This window comes from Tubulanus polymorphus, chromosome 12 (genome assembly GCF_964204645.1).
Source record: "Tubulanus polymorphus chromosome 12, tnTubPoly1.2, whole genome shotgun sequence".
Taxonomy (NCBI): Eukaryota; Metazoa; Nemertea; class Palaeonemertea; order Tubulaniformes; family Tubulanidae; genus Tubulanus; species Tubulanus polymorphus.
In genome coordinates this window covers 5,507,133-5,527,318 of record NC_134036.1, presented here as the reverse complement: position 1 = coordinate 5,527,318, position 20,186 = coordinate 5,507,133, and the positions used below count along the sequence as shown (strand labels likewise).

Genomic DNA, 20,186 nt, shown 5'->3' with positions numbered 1-20,186 from the left:
GGACACTAGCGTTATCGGTATTAGGGCTAAACAAAAATGATACATTGTTTCTCCTAATTAATGTGCCGATACATTATGCATAACGATTTGTTATCATCAGTTAATTTCTATAACTTGAGTTTAATCGCTTAACGAAGCATGTAGGTTGTGACTTTAGAGAAAGTATGAACGAGAAACTACGAGTTAACTTTCTTTATAACGACGTTTGCGTGATTTTATTTCAATTATTGCATGCGAATTCGTGTTTTGATAATAACAACATAGTATAACATTTCATATTGTACAGTTAGATACACGTACATACATTGGTTTATATACATAGAATATTTACTAATCACTTATTATCACAGTTATTGTTGTATATATAGTGTGTTTACTGCCATATATATTGCATATCACTACTCGATTTTCGGGATTCGAACCCGCCCGATGACACCATGAAAAATGTCAGGCTCATAGTTATTCCTATCGCGAGGATTCTAGCCTCGATGGTATCGCGAGACTACGCTACCTCATCGGTGAATCCGATGGCATCGTTGCAACTCTGCCTAACACAAAATAATAAATGTAACACACAAAATAAGAAGAAAAACGCTTAATGCATAAACATATAAACTTAATGAAAATAGCGTTAAATGTCGCTGAATTCCGGGATTCGAACCCGAGAACTACGCGACAACGTGGCAGTTACATCGATAAAGTTTTCAACAGTTCATTCTCGAAAATGAAACAACATTAGTGAGAATGACGAAATGAAATAGCATGTCAATTAATGACCAAAACTAGTAGATTGTGACATAAACATAAATTAATGTGAATGAGGAAAACGGAAAGTTTCTAACGCGCGTGATAATCACACAAATGATTGATTACAGTGGAACGATTTAGATTTGATGCAGGGAAATTGTAATTGTGAAACTAATAAGATTAATGTAAATAAATTCACTTATCCTTGAATTTAAAAGGGAATGAATAATCATAATTGTGCTGAATTGTTGAAGTTATCGAGAATGAGTAGGTCGTCGGTAGTAACTAATCATAATTTCACTGAATCGTTGAAGTTATTGGGATCGAAAACGCCGTCGTTAGTAACTAATTCCAATTTCACTGAATTGTTGAACTCGTCGAGAATGAGCCCGGTTTCATAGACTGAGTATCAAAGTTATCCTTAGTTATCCCCAATATTCAATCTGGGATTACAACCACAATCGAAACAATGGGAAACCATGTTCATAACTGACGATTTTCAAAATAATCACAGGATTGATCACGGAAACGTTGTTGCCGAAAGAAATTTCCTCGTTTTTCGTAAACGTCTCATTGGAAACCCTCGAAAACAAATGTTCTTTCTTTTAATTCCGCATTTCCCGCGTTGCCTCGTGTGCGTCGGGGCTTATCTGAATTACTAGTCCAAATAATATTTGAAGTATTTGTATGCGCATAACGCGGTCGAAACTGAACTACTCTGGCTCAGAGAAATAACGAAGCCAACGTTTCGTTTTTCTCAATCGCTAACGCCTCCTTAGGCCTTTCTCGGCGCTTCCTTATATTCACTGATTTCTAAAATCGGTAAGAAATCAGACCAAGGCCGAATCGGAATCGGACGATTTTTTCGTTCGAGTAAAAGTTTAGCTGCGTCCTGGTGATTTGAGCCGGCATCCGAACTGGTGGGGACTTAGCCTCGTGTCGTACAAACAGTTTAACATACAATTGAATATCCGGTGAACGCCTCCATTTTCGAGTATCGTATCCATCCACATACAGAAACGAAAAAAAAAAGAAATCGTGCACCGTCCGCCCGTTTAGAAATATTCGAGGTCGGTGCTCGACTTGACGATGATGGTCAGTATACCGGGTTTTGCCACTTCGCTCTCGCTGCCTTTGCCGGTGAGCGGTATCTTCTCGGTGACGCCCTCTTCGTTGCCGAGCGTCGCCACTTCGCACATGCCCATGAAATCGTTGATCATGCGTTGCTTGTTCCAGACCTGGCGAAAAATAAAATCGCTTGTTCAATATTTGTTTTTTTTTTTGATAATATGGGATAATAATTGTCAAGTCTTAGATAACGAGCAATCGCTATCGCCGGAAACGTTCGAAATGACTCTTCAATCAGTAAGTATTGAATGAAGAAAATATGGAAAATGGAAATCGTTCAATCGCTTTAAGTATTGAATCCAGATCACCACCTGCAAATATTTTCTACACTCTGAAGCGGCCTTGGCGCTATTTGAGGACATTTGTATTTTCAAACCATTTTTTTCCGACAAACATTTATATCCGAAATGCCAGTCGGCTTAATTAACGTTTTCCTATTTCATACCATTACGCTGCCTGGTAGCGATATTTAGATTTAATCTATTTCACATTGCTTCGATACTCTTAATGTTGTGCAATGACTATGATTTTGACTTTCCTATTATTTTCGAAACTTAACGCCACCTAGCAGCTATATTACGAAGAAGTGTGTATTTTATACGATTATGCTGCCTTGCGGCTATATTTATATGTATATTTCTTTACCGACCTCGATAATGATTGGCTTGTCGTCGGGTTTCTTTCGGTAAAACACGCCTCGAGTGTTCCATACCGGGTTAGTGGTGTTCTCCGCTACGATCCCTTTCACCGAGTCGCCCTCGCCCTTGATCACTACGAACGGATCTACCGCTGAAAGAAAGAAAGAAAGAAAGGGTTTCTTAGGATATTCGGTTCCAAATGTCATTTCAATGGTCTATACCACAGTAAGACACGGTCCTTGTTTCTCACTCTTACTCGGTATTTGACACCAACTCGGAATAGAATTTTACCAGTCCCAACTTAACCGCAGTAAGAGACAGAGACAGAGTCTACTGTATTTCGCAAACTCGTACTCAGTATTTGACTCCAACTCGACAGAGGCAGAGACAATGTACTTTATAAACTCTTACTCATTATTTTACAGCTTCGTACTCGGGGTAGTATTTTATCAAACTCAACCGCAGCAAGGAACAGAGTCTACTGTATTTGATCCAAATTTGTACTCAGTATTAAACACCAAACCAGGATAAAATTTTACCAGTCTCAACTTGACCGCAGTAACAAACAAAGTCTAAACCGTATTTCATTAACTCTTTATCGGTTTAATGCGGCCTTCAATTGGAATATTCCCGCCTCGAAATAAAATCCGCGTTGGATGAATTGCCATAGCTTACTTTCTTTAGGGTTGTCCGACTTGGCCAGATCTGTAGCTTGCACGACGGTGACCTGGGTCACCATGCGATGATTGGGAAAGCAAGGCAGAAACGGCTTCGGGTATTCTTTCGACAATTCGCTATAAGCAATTAAAAAAGGAATATCAAAACACCAAGTCAAAATTTAATTCTTAGAATATAGAACGAATGAGTTTTTTAAATATAAGGATATCGAAATAAGCAAAAACCGAGTTCCACAACTCGGCGATACAGTTAGAATTTTGTGTAAATTTCAAATTGTATCTGAACTTTCTGTCAAATATGAATCGACGATTTAGGAACTGTTTATTATATTGACTGTGTATTCGAGAACTTATTACTACGAGGTACGAATAGTGTATAATGTTATTCGATAATGAAACATACTGACATGGACCCAATTTTTAAAATCAAATTTAGACAACATTAGAAAATAAAACGAATATATAAAAGTGTGAGATTATATACTTGCGAGTGAACCGTTTGAAAAAAAAATCGAAAGTACAACCAACAAAGGTTATCAAAAAGTGCTAAGTAAACGATTTTCAGTTGACCAAAAGCAATTACAACGAATAGAAAACGCAGTGACTTTTTTTTTCGTGTAGGTTTCAAATGTAAAATGAAGCGCGCTTAGATCGAGGCGAAAAATTTGATTTTTTGGGGATTCGATTCGCCAATAGACTTAAAACCTGATCACTTGCATCCGTTGGAATGTTCTGCGTTCCGGAAACTATTTTCCTGCTCGGTTGAAATATAAATAATTTCGCATTGTGTCGATCGTAACAACCCTTCTTTCCGTTGAGACGACCGATAGATATGTATCCGATTCGGTTGTGGTTAATATCTAATTCCCAAAATGGTTACCAATAGCGGTACAACGATGCAGGTCCCATATCTCACCAATAAGATTGCTTCGCGGCTATATTCATTTAGCTCCTAATTAAAGTGTCACAGCTACTACACTAAGTGAAATTGAGGTAACTTCTATGGTTTCTTTCGAATTTACTAACTTTTTTCAATATCAAATCGCGATACGGTTACCAATACCGATAGAAGCACGACGCACCAAATCGAATTCAATCGATCATACCGCTTTGTGGCCGTATTTATTCAGTACCAATTGAAAACAGTTATAGCTAATACGTCAAGTGAGTGCGTGTAAACATCTGTTATTTTTTGTTTCTTAAATCTTTCGACCTGTGTTGATATATCTTTCGAACTACAAGGACAAAAAGTGACACAACGGTATTTCGTCTGCTATTTCACAAATATGACTGCTTTGTGGCCATATCTAATCGACAAGGCTAATAATTTTCTCCTAAGACAATAAGATATTCATGTTAAGTCGAATTTTAAGTATAAAACTGCTTTGCAGCCATCTTTAATCAGTAGCAAACGACAAGGTTACTACGTCGAGTGAATGTGAAAGTTACACCTGCTGGGTGGCGTTTGACGACTCGGTGGTTACCGTAATTGATTCATCGATGGCAGATATTGCTCGCGGCGTTGTTTACGCTGAAGCGTGCCGCTAGATGTCGCCATGCTAGCGGTATCGTCGAAGTCCTCGAGCTCGCGCGATTCGTTCAGACTTCCCGTTTCGTTGCCCGGCGGGGTACTATGCACGACGAGGGCGCCATCGCGAAAAATAGGGCAAGAACTCTTAGTTAGTATAAGGGAAATGTTGGATTGATTATTATATGGATCGTCAAAGTCTCAACACGGCGGAAGCCTGATTTCACGCGTGTTGCCAGAACAGCGATCCTAGTGGATCCTCGATTGCCACAGTTGTTTAATCGTTTGGCCAATGAATAAGATCAGCGGATTATCACCAAATGAGCTTCGCATTAAACGAAAAACATTATCAAAACTTGGCGTAAGAAATTACTGAATATATATGACGCAGTATAATGCAAAAGTCAGAACACATTTTTCTGTAGAAAGAAATATTTTGGAGATATTTAATATCAAGACATTTATTGTTGGGATCGTAAAATGGAACACATTTGAAATTAGATATGAATAGAAGATAAAGAGAATTGCGCATAACATTATTGTTTAGCTTAGAATTAATTGAATGATTTCTTATCATATCAATATCATATCATTAAATTGATTCTAAAAATTGATTCTACCGGTTCGAATTTAAAAGATTAATTCATTTATTTTTGAATAAAAATCAATCAATTTCAGAAATTTATTGTAATGAAATTATTGAAACTATTAAGTAATTGTTTCAAAATGAATGATAAAAACAGAGAAGAAAATGATTATTCGAATCGATATACGTATACAAAAAGGAGGATAGTTGAGTAAATAAAAAAGTTTCGCTATTAATGTTGTAGATTAGTGAAATAAAATGGTATACTTACGTGACGTTGTCCATCACAGAGGGATGACTGCGCGGTTGTTTGAAAAACGAGCAAGCAGGAAAAGAGGAAGAACAAACACACAAACGATCAGAAACGTTAAAAAACGATAGATTCGAAAAGAAAGAAAGCGTCTCGAGCGTTAGGTATAATTATTAGCATATTATAAGCTGTTGGTGTTTTCGTTCACCAGGGGGCGTGGTTTAGGCAGCAGCCGAGATTTAAGATTATTTTCGAGGCGTTTTAGATTTGATGAAAAAAGACTTTTTGAGTTTGGTCAACATAAAAAAAGAAAACAACCGTGTTTTCATAGCCTCAAAATTGACCTATATCTGGACTGCGTAGCTGGATTCGAACCCGATGATGGTTGACCTTCGTTTTCTTCTTTTTAAGAAGGTGGATGCCCAATTTACATTTACATCAGAATATCAGGAGATAATCTAGAATTTTCTCTATAATTGAACTCCCACCCAATCCTCCTCAGTGAAATACAGATGAAATTTTGACCATGGTTACTTGGGTCTACAGTTCAGTACGTGACTCCCTTTTAACCCCGTTGTTTGCCCGAATCAACCAGCATCATTATCGAAACAGACCAGATGATACTTCAAGCTAAAGATGATAATATTAGTTTATTTTCCGAAAGCGTTTAAGCTGTTATTTGCCATTTCTCATGCAGGTTACGTTGTACAGTAGCTTACTGAGTTAAGAGGTTTTCCATGCATACAATGTGTATATACGTGCCTCAACCTCTGCTGGTGAAAAAAAAAACAATGAAATACGTAGTAAAATACGTCGACCATTTCGTAACGAGAAGGGCAAAATTGTGGGAAATCTAACGAAAAATCGGAACGGTCGATCGAATTAAATTTTGGAGGCCTCTATGACTCAGGTCCATAGAGTTAAAGTTTAAACTATTATGTTTGAATTCAAACAAACAGTGGAGAACAACCGATATCGCTGCTTTGCGGCTATCTTTATTATATGTTTTTTTACCCGCCAGTTAGCGTTCATAGAATGTAACTCCAATTAAATTTGACAGCTAACTTCTTCATCAATCTTCACAAAAAGAGGCCAATATAACCCATGGCATCTTCAAGCGAAACAGAATTTTAACGCGTACTCAACCGCTGTTAAATTGTTTCTAGTATATTATGTAAGTCAAGGCCAGAGAAAAACACGAAACAAGAACGAACTAGTCAGCAATCCGTAAAGGGAACAGCATGCTTCAATACCTAGTCCGTCACCTATGGTTAATAAGTACACGAATCCGACACCAGGGGGACAAACGAGCGTTAAATATGGTTATTCTAGGGGTTCGTTCTTACAGCCATTCTCCGGGGCTTTCGACGAATTTGTCGATGAAACTGGATATCGATAAAATGCTACCTCCGCAGTTCTTCGGTCCGTCGCTAAATTTGTGGAGATAATAGAAGAAATCATGGAGGATTTATTTTCAAAAGTGGTGATGAAGGATGATATTGTCTAAACGCAGCTTAGATGCTTTCCACAGCTGTGGGGATGTGTTTACGATGTGGCTTTTGCTGCCAACGGTTCGACAAGAACCTATCGTGTCTCTTCGATCGCCACACCTGTGAGGGGAGAGGGTTCACCGAGAACCTATTGCATCTCTTCTACTCGCTGCTCTCCCGCTATACAGCTGTGAGGAGAGAGGACCTGTCTTGTCTATTCTACTCGCTGATCTTCCGCTACAGCTGTAGGGAGAGAGGGTTCACCGAGAACCTATCGTATCTGTTCAACTCGCGGTTCTCTCGCTACAGCCGTGAGGATATAGGTTCGCCGAGAACATATTGTATCAATTCTCCAGCTACAACTGCGATTGCTGGGAGTTTTAAAAGATATTTCGTGGCCATGCGTATACTCGGTAAATGGTACGGGGTTTATCGGGCTATATATGGGTTTTCAATACAATTTAATATAATGACGCCATTTGTGTACATATAGAACGGACATATATATGGACTATATATGATATAGTGGTAGCGCTATAGATAGGAATCTTACGCGTGGAAACCCTTGTTATCGCGGAAACGATCGACCATGGTGCCCATGGTGCCTACGGACAGCGTACTGTCGTTGTGGTGGTCCAGAGAGTCGTATTTGTCGTACCTGTGACTTAGAAAATATCGAAACGAAAATTTGAACAAAATTTCGATTTTCAGCCTTTGCAAACAACCGATTTATGATCGTATGGTCTAACAGTCGTTTTTTTCAACGCTCTGTTCCGGTCTCGGTAGGTAGGTGAGGTGGGTTTATGAGGGACACCGAATTACGACAGTCGTTTTCTCGCATTAGAATATTCTACGCAGCAATTAGAAGCCGTCAAATACGTAGGCGTTATCGGCTCTGCGGGCCCGGTGGTTTTAGCAGGCAACTATCAATTTCTCTTATTTTTCTAAAGTTTCTAAAGATAAGAACTACATTTCGGTAAAGTTACTACACTCACCCAGCTCCCGAACCCTGCGATGTATAAATACGCAACAGATAGTCGCCGACTATACCCGGCTCCTCGGTGGTCGGAATGACGACGTAGCGTCCTTTCGTCAGCCCCACCTTCTGGAATATGTTCCGACTTTTCGTGTATTCCGACGTCATCACCTTCTCGTCGACGCCGTGTACTCTGAACTTGCGGTTTTCTTCGACCTTGGGAGAGAAAATAATGACGTTTGAAACAGAAAACCCGTTATAACGATCGCAGTTGCGTTGAATCACCCAGCCTGTCCACGACGTCGGCCACCCGGACCCAGCGGTACCTTTATAATCGAGAATCCTATTTTGTTGATTTCGGCTTCCATTCGATCGGCGCGAATATCGTTTTGTTCCAGCGATACCATGATCGTGTCGCGTAGTGACGTCACGTCGAATACGTACTAAAACGTGAATATCGTTGTAAATTGAATTAGGAACATTGTGTTGATTTTTCATTCGAAATGATTAGTAACCAATTACACCATAATATGATGGCAGCATTTATTTGGTAAACGGAAAGTAGTTATTAGTAACTAATCATGATTAAACTGAATCGTTGAAATCGATAATATTTGACTGAATTATTGGATTAATTGAGAATGAGAAGGTCATCATTAGTAACTAATAATTATTTTACTGAATCGTTGAATTTATTGAGAATGAGAAGGTCATTAAGGCCGTAATAAGTGACCAATCATAATTTATTGAACTACTGAAGTCATTGAGAATGAGAAGGTCGTCATTAACTAATTAAGTGACTAATTATAATTTTACTAAATCGTTGAAGTCATAAAAATGAGAAAATTTGTATTAGTAACTAATTATAATTTCAGTGAATCGTTGAGGTCATTGAGAATGATAAGGTCGTCATAAGTAACTTATCTCAGTTCTTTACTAAATGTAAGAACTTATGGAGAAAGGTCGTAATATACAGTCACATAGCGTTTTATCTGTTCACCTGAGGATTGTTCAAGAACGTTTCGTGCTTGTCGCTGCCGCCGCTGCGGTCTTTGCCGGCCTCGCGCGACCCTTTCGACCACTTGCCGGTGAACACTTTCTCGTGCCAGGTTTTCTTCAGGCTGAATATCGACGTGTTGACGATGTGACAGATTTCGATGTGCGTGAAATTCGCCAGGAAATCGTCGAAAGTCATCCAGAACTCGCATTCGGTGGCGAATTTCATTCCCAGTTTGCTGCGTTCGTTCATCGGCAGCTTCTGCCATTCTTCTGACCTGCTCATGAGAAAAAAAAATTATCAAAATTCTATCAAAATTTATCAAAAATGATGTATGCATCGTTTTAGGCATTTGGATTTTTTTACAACCATTGATAAAATGCAAAATTATCACTCAAAATAGTGTACGTTTAAAAATGGTGTAAAACCAGTAAAAAGATTTGAAATGGTGTGAAATGATTAATGCCTTCGTTTAGACAAGATATTAAGATATTTTTATTGATGAAACGCTCTGTACGTTAAGTTGATAAACCCACAATTATAAGAAAAACTAAGATAAAGTTGTATCGTTTCAACCCAATTTTATGAGCGATTTTAAAAGTATTGTGAAAATGGCTCATAGAATTGAGTTGAAACATTAAAACTATCTCCAATTGTCGGTTTATTAACTTATCGAATTCAGACAGCCACTTGCCTATGGAAAACCAACTCTGTACGTATTATGTTAAGATGATATGTAAAATCCCGCCGCGAAAATGAATGGAAAATCTTTACAATTTTCAAATAAAGAATCCGAAAGAGTCCGAAATGTTTCCCGAGCAAGCAGTTCATTGCAACGTTTGGACTATCTTAATAGTCATCTTCGGAAATATCATATTTTATTTATTTACGTATTTCATTATTAAAATGATTTTTATTCGTACTATGTTTTTTCTTGTAACATTACGCATAAATGACACAATTCATAGACATAGCAACGATTCTAAATTTACATTTAGGCTAATTCACTCGAGGCAATTCCAGGGGTCGGTTGGACATCAGTCGAGAAAGCTTTGTGTATACACGGTGTAAGTCAGGTCCGATTCTATCTTAGTTCTATTTAACCGATCTAACGACTTAACACCAGACTTAAGAAGAATTTTTGGAATGAAGTCACGACTGGGACCAACGCTATGTGTATGAAACGTCCGTGATTTTTTATTCGATCATTTTTTGGTGAAGGCAAATTAAAGGTATAAGGATGATATCTAAAAAATTTCAAAAACCTACGCGGAAATGGCCATCCAAAATCAATATTTCTAACTAGAAATATTCCCATATCGACCATATGTCTATATCGATGAATAATGCGTATCTTACATTTCGTTTTTGAATACACGCGTGCACGGCGCACCGCGGGTTCAAACCAAAATCCGAATTCTTCTACGAATTCAACACTACACCAGATTAAGGTCGCCGATCAATCGATATTACAATACAGCGCGCTCAGGTTGTGCGTCTTTCTGGGTCAGCTTCGATCGTAGGTACACGATTATATCGACTTATGGTTGGATGCAGTGACATTGGTGTTCCGCGCGTGAGTTCAATTAGCAGGTATATACTATTATTTACAAGTCTATAACTTTCGATAGGAATTCTAGGATGTCATAGGAAACTTAGAGAAATGTGCAAGAATTTCTATATAAGTTGCAGGACTTCGCGTCGGTGGACTGGTGAAGTATGAATGTCAAGTGCTTAGTACATACGGTTTATATGGTGTAGAGATTTTATATCAATCCTATAAATCGACTTCGTTGTATACGACCAGCCTAACATCTTAAAACCCAGGATTAAGTCAGGATTTCGCAACTTTTCCAAGGGATGCGCCCACCTGTATCTTAATATGGACAACTCACGGTGTTGAGTCAATCTTACCGATAAGTATAGTAAAAACCCACGGTTGCACGTGTTGCTCTCTCTAAATTAAATCGAATTAGTAGCTTTTTTTGAGTCAAAACTTGAATCGGAATCTTTGAGCCATATGCAGTCTAGGTTAAAGTTGAACTCAGCTACTGTAAGTAATAATTCCGGATCATAATGAATTATACCAGTGGTAGGCCTATATGTTCAGTTTACGCTTTAAAAAACAAAAATCAACCACTGCAAGCCCCCCTCTCTAAGTGCATTTAAATGTTTGTAAAACAGCACTATACCATGGTGATGCAGTTTGAACAGGCAGGATTGATTAGCTCGCCATCTATTGGACATGCGGTTTCGGGTCACGGCAGCTGACAAACGTATATATAGTTTTCATTGACAGCTGACATTGACACTAATTGAGTGAAAGACCACAAAAACAGCCCATATTTCTATGACAAAAACCCAGAGAAGGTGGGCCCGCTCCGCGCATTTTGAGGGGCTGTTTTATTTAAAAATGACACTTCTCACGGTGGAAAAGTGTCCGTAAATGATTGATTCTAGAATTAATTGCTTTCCGTTTTCCAAAGACACGAAAATTGTATCCAAATTTCGAAAAAGCTTGACAAAAAATCGACACCGACTTTGAAGGGCACTTCTGTGGGGTTTGTTCGGTACCCCAACTTTGGAGGGGACTTTGTTAATTCTAAGACGTTGGTTCGGAAGCCCCGTAGAAATGGTAGGTTTTCTCATAAAACCGACCCCAAATAATGTTGCAAAAACTTTTTAAGACCTTCGCTAGCTGTTGTTCGGATTCATATTCGAAATATCTTTAGCTACGTTTGGCTACAGGGTTATTATCAAGCGATGATTATTTCATAAAACTTGTACAGCGCATTATTTCAAAGGCCTCTAAAAGGCGTTTTACAGAATCTAAAAGAAGTAGAGATTTAGATTATAATTTCAAGCACAATATATAGTGCAAAAAAGATTTAACTAGTACGGCATCAGTAAAAGTCTAGACCAATTAAGTAAACTTTTGTCTAAAAGGTTGAGTCTTTAATAATGATTCAAAAGCCTTTTACGAGCTCGCCTGCTTCAAATCAAGTCATACTAGACGCCGCTGTTTTATCGCGCGTCTATACAATATCAGATCATGTATATACATATACGTAATCGTGAATTCACTTTTAACAACGAAGGGCCACACCCAGTAATAATAGCGCTATATACGCCGCGTAATATCTATAGCTAAAAATATGTATCCGCGGTCGAAGATGCGTTAGCGTGTTCGGTATACGCGCGACGACGACTCCGAACTTAAGAACATCGCACGCTTTTAAGTATCGAATAATTCGCGATTAAACGATCGCTTTTTCTGTTTGTTTGGCATTAAAATCGTCGATGAATCGATCGTTGACGTCGCACGCGACGCGCGGGCATGCATTTTTCAAAGCCGCGGCGTAAGCTAGAACTTTGAATTACCTACGAACAGGGGCGGATCCATAAATTTTGAATAGTGAGTTAATATGTAGAAAGTCGAAGAAATCTATCCATCCATTCGTGATAACGGTTATATCGTAATAATCGGTCTTACTTACTTTTTTGCAACTAGGATGGAGTCGAAACGTCGAATGAATTTGAATAAACAATGTCTGACATTTTTTTGGTTTTTTTTCCATAGGAAGGATCTCGTATTATCAACGGTTTCGATCGTGATAATCGGCTTTACTTACTTTTCGCAATTAGGATATAGTCGAACCGCTATAGATTTAAAAGCTCAACGAAACATTTCTGATTATTTTTGTTACTTACTTTTCGCACCACGGTCCCGTCCACAGCGACTCGCCCCACGGGTAGTTCAGCCGGATCATATTGGTGGTCGGTATGCCGAGGTTGGCGGGGGGTCGTATCGTTTTGACGCTCGTCACGTTGTAGCCGCGACCTTTGATCAGCCCCTGACCGTGTTCCTTGCCGGCCTCGTTCGTCGCGCACTATACACACACAGCCGAACAGAAACGACAGAAAATCAGCAGAAATAAGCATTTCTAATATGACCCCACATCGACGTGAACTTGTCTTAGAAAATATTTCAAATGGACATCAACGATCAGGAATTTTAATTCTATTTTCTATTCGTACAAGTAATTTTCATCGAAATTTACGTCCACTTGAGAAAAAAAATCTCGAATGAGTTGATTATTTTTTGCTTTTCGAAACGGATGACAAAAATAGCATTTGAAAAAAATGTCTAACATCGATGTGAATTGTATCAGCAGATATTTGAAATAGAATTTTAAACAATTTCACGCCTTGTATTTTTTAGGAAATCGTTCGATACTTAAAAACACGTATTTTCATAGTATCCTAGATTTTCTTGAAATTTCTTAAAGAAACAGATCTAAATTGACTATATAAGTGATTTTTTTTTCTAAAACGGAATTTGGTTTATACGAAACTGTATCAATTGTGGCTAATTCTGGAATTTTGAATATTCTAGGATGAATGTACATTTCGTTTTCGGGGCAATGTTCTAGCACGTATCCGTAGTGTTACGATTAGGAAACGATACACGTCTAAATCGTTACACCTGACTTATTTTCCTTTTTCTTTTTCAAACTCGACTTCTATATTTGCTATTCCTTAATTCTAGATTTCGAGAAAGGAAATAGAAGCTTCTCCTTAAGATGAGATAGAAGTCGCGCCAGGGATTTTCGAAAGGTAAGTCACGAAGCATTTCTATACGCGGGAAAATCTGATCAAGCATTTTCTGAGATGTTACCAACGAAGAAAGAAATTAGTTCTTTTCATTCCCGTCCCGAAGTTAGCGTCACGCGTGAGAATCGTAGGTTACGAATTGAAGTCGACAGAGCCAATTACCAGGGGAAATAACATATAGTTAGGCAACGCGAAATACAAACCGAGAATGAAAATATGACAGTTTCTATTAGATTCATTCTAACGTATAGGACACGAATTTGGGTTAGTTTTTTTAGGCGAGGTTTTGTGTCTAACATCGGAAAAAAAATGTCGTTAGAATGAGAAACAGTATACGTCATACTGCTTAAAAATCGAACAGAGATGTTGAAATATGAGGCGATATATCGATATGATATGCAGCCTTAAGACCTGTAGATCTAGCCTAATGCATGCATTCTAGGATATCAACTGCAAACTTAAAAGTTTAGAGAAAAGTATAGGAAAAGGCCATCCCGCAGTAGCTGAAGGGAGAGAGGAAAGTGGTTTATTAGAATGCAGAATTTTCGACCTGGCGGAGAAATCGAATTCATTATCCCGGTCGACATTAAACCTGCGGGCCATGCCATCGCATAGCGAGTGACTAGAGCAGTGGGTCTGGCGTTTAGTCAAGAAGTTAGTTCACTTTGGAAACTAACTTTGCGTATTCAATTTCAAGGTTCCCAAATCGAAATAGGAGTCACAAACAAACGTTAGAGGATATATATTTTGTTTCGTTTTACAAAGTTTAGTTAAGTTCTTATTGGTTATTGATTAACTTAGGACTCAGCGACTCGTCGCGTCCTCGCTTGCTAAAATGGTAGAAATGTCTCTAGGACGAGATAGCGCCCCAGAATCTGGGGACCGGTCGCACAATCATGACTTATGATATAAGACCAGTCTGAGTACTGGCAGCCAATGTTACTACAAGTCGAGACCAGCTATAAGATTTGAGATAGTATCCAAGAACACATTTCCACTAGAAAAAAATGTGCCCGGTTCCACGGTCACTGGTCTTAAGTTGTTGGGACCGGCCGTAAAACCGAGGCGATCTTAGAGCGGTCTTAAATCTAAGCTAGGCCCGCGTGCACGTGGCCCGATGTTAAATGAATTCGACATAATTTTTCCGGGTCATTTAATTTCACTCGGGGGTTTGAATAGGCGAAGGGACACTTACGCTGCCGAACAAACGACCGTATAAATCCTGAATCGAAATCGAAATTAGAAGAAAAAAATATATATCATAAGGGAAAATAAATCTACGTTTGGCGTTGGATTTATCGGAAATAAACAGAAATTGAGGGGGAAACGTAAGGCTAGAAATTAATACCTCGTTTCTCGTTTCTGCTGAGCTTAAACGTTGACACGGCCAGACGCCTATCTACCCCGTACATTACTTCTAATTTGGACCCGAACGTTTCCTAGAATTCACGATAATTGTTATATTTTTCGCTAATACCGAAGTGCTGGCAATACCTGGCAACTTAGGTGAAACACCGTGGCAGTCAAATTATAGGCCAATTGGCCTTCTTCGATGACTCCGAAAACGGTAAGATATGATACGTATCGTGATCAAGCTCACCATGACAGACCCGGCAGCTATAGAAAAAATGAACTGATTACATTGTTTTGCAGTTTACGAAATGACCCGGCCGATTTGGAGAAACAAGGTATCTCTTATTTTTAGCCATAATGTAAGACATATATATATATATATATATATATATTCGAATCGTTTTTGGGGCCCAGGTTCACGTAATGCCTGAAACTTTCATTCCGATCGGCCGAAACGCTTTCGACAAATGGAGATGAAAATCTATAGGCGAAAGAGGGGTAGATTTGCATTCGAAAAAAATAACCGGAAAACAACCTACGTCGATATAGGCAACGGCTAGAGAATGATTGTCGACCGACGACATCAGATCGTTGAAGAATAGATATTTGTGTTCGTCGTTTTCTTGTAGGTCTTTTTTCGACAGGTCGATTTTCTCGGCGACTCCGCCGGTGAAGTCGACCAGCGCGTCGGCGATGAAACCGGTTTTCAGGTGTTCGTAATCCCCGTAAAGTCTGCGAATGAGAAAGTTATAATTCGGTCAATCGGTTGTCAATAATTAAATCGGGGAAAAACCCTTAATTAGAAATAAATTCAGCGAGTATGTGAAGCAATGATTACAAAAGAACGGAAAATATGAACTTTGCTTAATAAAACATAGGTTAGTTTTTCAAAATATACTATTTACAATGTATTGAAGGGATCCGGATACATCTAAACCTATTTCGATGAATTTAGCTTACTGGGTTGTTTAAATTTTTTTAGAATACCAAGATTCACATAGTTTTCACCGATTTTATTCAGTAGAGTGAAATTGAAAATTATATTCATCACCTAAAACATTACAAGCGAAACATAATCTACGATTTCTATATTTTTGAAACTGAAGGTTTGATAATCTATTCACAGGCAAAAGATAAGACCGAATTCTAAATTAGAATGAACTAATAACTAAATCGACATGAAGTTCACCAAAATACCTCACTAATTTAAGATCAATTTTCTATATTGCCATAAATCGATGTATATCGGATTATTATAGCTATTCTGGACACGGTTTTTTGAAGGTGTTGGTCGGGTGAGAATCAGGATTAGAATTAGGATTAGGATTAGGATTTTATTTACACTCTAACAATTTCTATGGTACATGGAGGGAGACTTAACAGAAAGTATAAACTTGTTTTGATAAAATATAACAAAGTTATTAACAATATATACATACACGATTTACAACATACTAATTATTGGAGGGATCTATATCTATTTAGTACGCCATCTAGTGGCGATGAAATGTAATAATTATGTACTAAGTGACGACCGACGCGTCGTTCGACCTACTTGGCGTACGCTTTTTCCAGCAACGCCGACCAGAATTCGCTTTTCGATTTCGAGTGGCAGAATATCAGCTCGCCGTCTTTCGTCGGCAACAAGTCGTCGACGACGACGTCGATCCACTCTCCGTAACGCCAGAACGCGAAGTGAAACACGCCGGCGTACGTGTTCTTCTCCGACCATTCCTGTCCCTTATAGTCGACGATTACCTGTTCGTAAAAAAAAGAAACCAGCGATTTTAGTTTCCTAGGGGCATATATGTCGGGGTGGAGAATTCGTAATGCATCTAGGTGAAATTTGATCTCATGAAAGTCTAATGACTGTTCGCTTATAGAACCATAATTAGAATAGGTTTGTCTTAGTTTGTAGGGTTGGCTATAGAATGAAAATAGGCGTAGGTTTTTAGATTGGTTATGACACCAAAAATTAGCTTTCGACAGGTCCTAGGTAGATAGATTGGTTGCAGATTCAAAATAAGCTTTGACCGGTCTTCTAAGGTACTTGATCGTAGAATCAAAATAAGCTTAGGCTGGTCTTAAATTGTTAGAATGCTCGTCGACCAAAATGAGCTTAGACTGGTCATAAGTTCTTGGATTGTTCGTGGAACAAACGTGAGCTTAAACTGGTCTTAAGTGTTGGATTAAAGAAACGAATGAGCTTAGATTGGTCTTAAATTGTTAGAACGGTTATAGCACATAAATGAGCTTTCACTGGCCTTATGTCCTTATATTCTTTTTGGAACGAAAATAACTGGCCTCAAGTTGTTTCAATGGCTATTATTGAACCAAACTGAGCCTTGCAATAAGTAGGATAGCTCACATACCAAAAATAGGCTTAAATCTGTATATGAATTCAATCCATATTTTTTGCCGGAGCAATGATTGACGCCTGAATTACCTTGTTCCACATGTTTGGCTCGCGAGCCAGACTCGAGCAAGCGGCGACGAACCAGCCGTTGCCCAATTCGCCTTCGTTCAAATCCTCCGTGCTGACCCCGTTCACAACCAGCTGCGGGCATTTGCACAGTTCCTGCAAGTCGACGAAAATAGCTTGGATGAATTTAGATATCCAGCAATCGTTGAACAACCTTGAAATGTTTATTTGGAAGATTTACGACAGTTCCTAGCCCCTTCCTCGTCTGAAAATCTCGATTATTAGACTGAAAAGGGCGGTATATAGAAACCACCCGAAATATTTCTAGTATCTTCAAAAATTCCTTGTAAAATCAGTCAACAAATTTTGGATAGTACGTTCATTTTTTTATCAAGGATATCGTGATGAAACTGATTTATAGCTTCGACTATATATGGTTTTTGCTTTAAATAGTATCTAGAAGCCGACATTCTAAATCATTTCGATGACGTCATTGTGGCCATCGTGGACTCGGCCAAGCACTCCTTGTAAAATCATTCAACAATTTTTGCATAGTACGTTCTTTGTTCGATCAAGGATATTGTGATCAAACTGATTTATAGCTTCGACTATGCATGGATTTTGCTTTAAATAGGTATCTAGAAGCCGATATCCTAAATCATTTCGATGACGTCGTTGTGGCCATCGTGGAGGCGGCCACGTTTCATGTACACGCTCGCGGAATGGGAGTTGCTGGTGATGATAAGATTCGATAAGACGCCAGGAAGAGATGGGAAGTATTGTGTTTCTGACGGGAAATCGAACATCCGAATTCTTTTATTTCGACGCGTTGCCCTAATAACCTTTCAATTCGCACCGAACCAGTCGCGTTTTATTACGAAAACATTTTCTAGAAAATCTGCCCACATTTCCTTATAGCGTTTTAATAGTGGTCGACTTTTTTTCTAGGCCATGATATTGGTTGTCGAATCGTTCGAGAGGGTTGTCTATGGGAACTGGTATTGATTTTGTCTATACATAAGAACTTATTTTAATTTTACTGAATCGTTAAAGTTGTTTAGAATGAGAAGGTCGTCATTAGTAACCAATCATAACTTTACTGAATCGTTGAAGTTATTGAGAATGAGAAGGTCGTCATTAGTAACCAATCATAACTTTACTGAATCGTTAAGGTTATCGAGACCTAGAAGGTCGTCATTAGTAACTAATCATAATTTTACTGAATCGTTGAAGTTATTGGGAAAGAGAAGGTCGTCACTAGTAACTAATCATAATCTTCCTGAATCATTTAATTCATTGGGAATGAGTAGGTAGTTATAAGTTAATAATCATAATTTTACTGAATCGTTAAAGTCATTGACAATGAGAAGGTCGTCATTAGTAACTAATCATAATTTTACCGAATAACTCAAGAAGGCCCGAACCATTCATACATTCATTTTACTGAATCACGATAATAACGCAACTCTCAGTATCCACACATGCTCGTTTTGAATCGAGAAAACAAACTCACTTACCCCGGGACGCTTCCATTCGATTTCTCGATCGACTTTGCTGAAGAACAGCGACTTGCTATTCGGCGGGAATAACGGGTCGACCCACAGCTCTCCTTTGCCGGCCGCTTCTTTGCGAATCGAGCCGAAACTCTGATTCTGAAATTGTTTCACCATTTTGACGATGATTCCGAACTAAATCTCGCGCGCGATGGTTCGGTTCTGAGATGTTCTTGTGTTTGCGATGTTTTGAGCGGTTTTGCGGCGCACTTCGTTCCGGACGTCGAAGTTACATATTCCACGAAGCGCCGGTGCTCGGTGCTGATCGGGGTGTCTGCAATAGAAGACAATTAGAAAACTAGAATTAGCGTAATATCTCATATATCACGTGAACTGACTATAACCGTAAACAGTGGTGGATCCAGCTTACCGCCCCTACCGCTTGAGCGGTACTCACGATTTTAGAAACGCCTTTCGTTTTTTAAATTTTGGTAGAAACAATATAAAATGGCCAATTCGAATATTTTAAAATGGGTAAACTTTGTATTTCAATGAATGCTATTTCTTTACACGTCAAAATATCATATTTCGTGGCTGCACAGAACGATTTTATGCCCAAGTTGACTCAAATTCCATCCTCCAACCCTGAAAATTCGCAGGATAAACCGTCTTACACGAGCTAAAGCCCCCTAGCCAGTAACCTTATTAGGATACTTTTGTCGCGTACTACTCGGTCAATTTTGTTATCATTTTCTAAAAACCGATTCCGATGCGGCTTTCATTATATTCAAAAAACGTCCTTGCATCGGGTTGATATGTTTTTTTTTCTCGAAAATAACGCGTATTCCTTCTCTCTAAAATAGAACCAGATATATATTTGGTACGACCTAGTGACCCAGTTAAATCGGACAATGCCTGCGTGTACCCCATATTTGTAGCAACCACGAAACCCGGGTCGCTCAATGCCACAATTATCAGTTGGTAGCGAGCGATTTTTCTAAGGATTTTTATTTACAAGCTATTATCGGGCCATTTTCTGGAATTGAAACTTTTTTGCCAAACGTTAGGTTCCCGCAATGCAAGGCAAACCGGTTTTCTTTAGTTGGTGACGACAAAAGGGAAAATCATATCGATTTCCTTCGGATCAAAAGGTCGCTTTTAGAGACGGCAGTTTTTTTCCCCGTTCGTTGGGTATAAAACATAAATAGAACGAGTGAAATCGGTTTTTGTTGGCGATGTGACTATGTCACACTCGCCAGAACGTTGCGTTAAACAAAGTCGATGGTA

General features: G+C 38.7%; 1 protein-coding gene and 1 long non-coding RNA gene across 5 annotated transcripts in view; one reads left to right on the top strand and one right to left on the bottom strand.

The window, feature by feature from the left end:
• Positions 1-204: 204 nt before the first annotated feature.
• LOC141913914 (calpain-5-like) lies at positions 205-19,230 on the bottom strand. 4 transcript variants are annotated; one of them, XM_074805128.1, is made up of 14 exons: positions 18,924-19,230; positions 17,431-17,562; positions 16,540-16,742; positions 15,524-15,716; positions 14,827-14,853; positions 12,729-12,907; positions 9,021-9,294; positions 8,347-8,463; positions 8,040-8,236; positions 6,901-6,984; positions 5,576-5,602; positions 3,189-3,307; positions 2,525-2,664; positions 205-1,985 (listed from the first exon to the last, which is right to left on the bottom strand). In XM_074805128.1, the coding sequence occupies exons 1-14, from the start codon at positions 19,074-19,076 to the stop codon at positions 1,803-1,805; spliced, it is 2,028 nt and encodes a 675-aa protein (XP_074661229.1). In that variant the 5' UTR covers positions 19,077-19,230; the 3' UTR covers positions 205-1,802. The 4 variants fall into 4 exon arrangements, with proteins under 4 accessions (XP_074661229.1, XP_074661231.1, XP_074661230.1 ...); XM_074805130.1 differs by lacking the exon at positions 5,576-5,602; XM_074805129.1 differs by lacking the exon at positions 14,827-14,853.
• The window catches only part of LOC141913934 (uncharacterized), an 81,300-nt gene continuing 74,682 nt past the window's right edge, over positions 13,569-20,186 (top strand). Inside the window, exon 1 of the long non-coding RNA XR_012620671.1 lies at positions 13,569-13,634. This is a non-coding gene — a long non-coding RNA (uncharacterized LOC141913934). The remainder of the gene's footprint in view (positions 13,635-20,186) is intronic.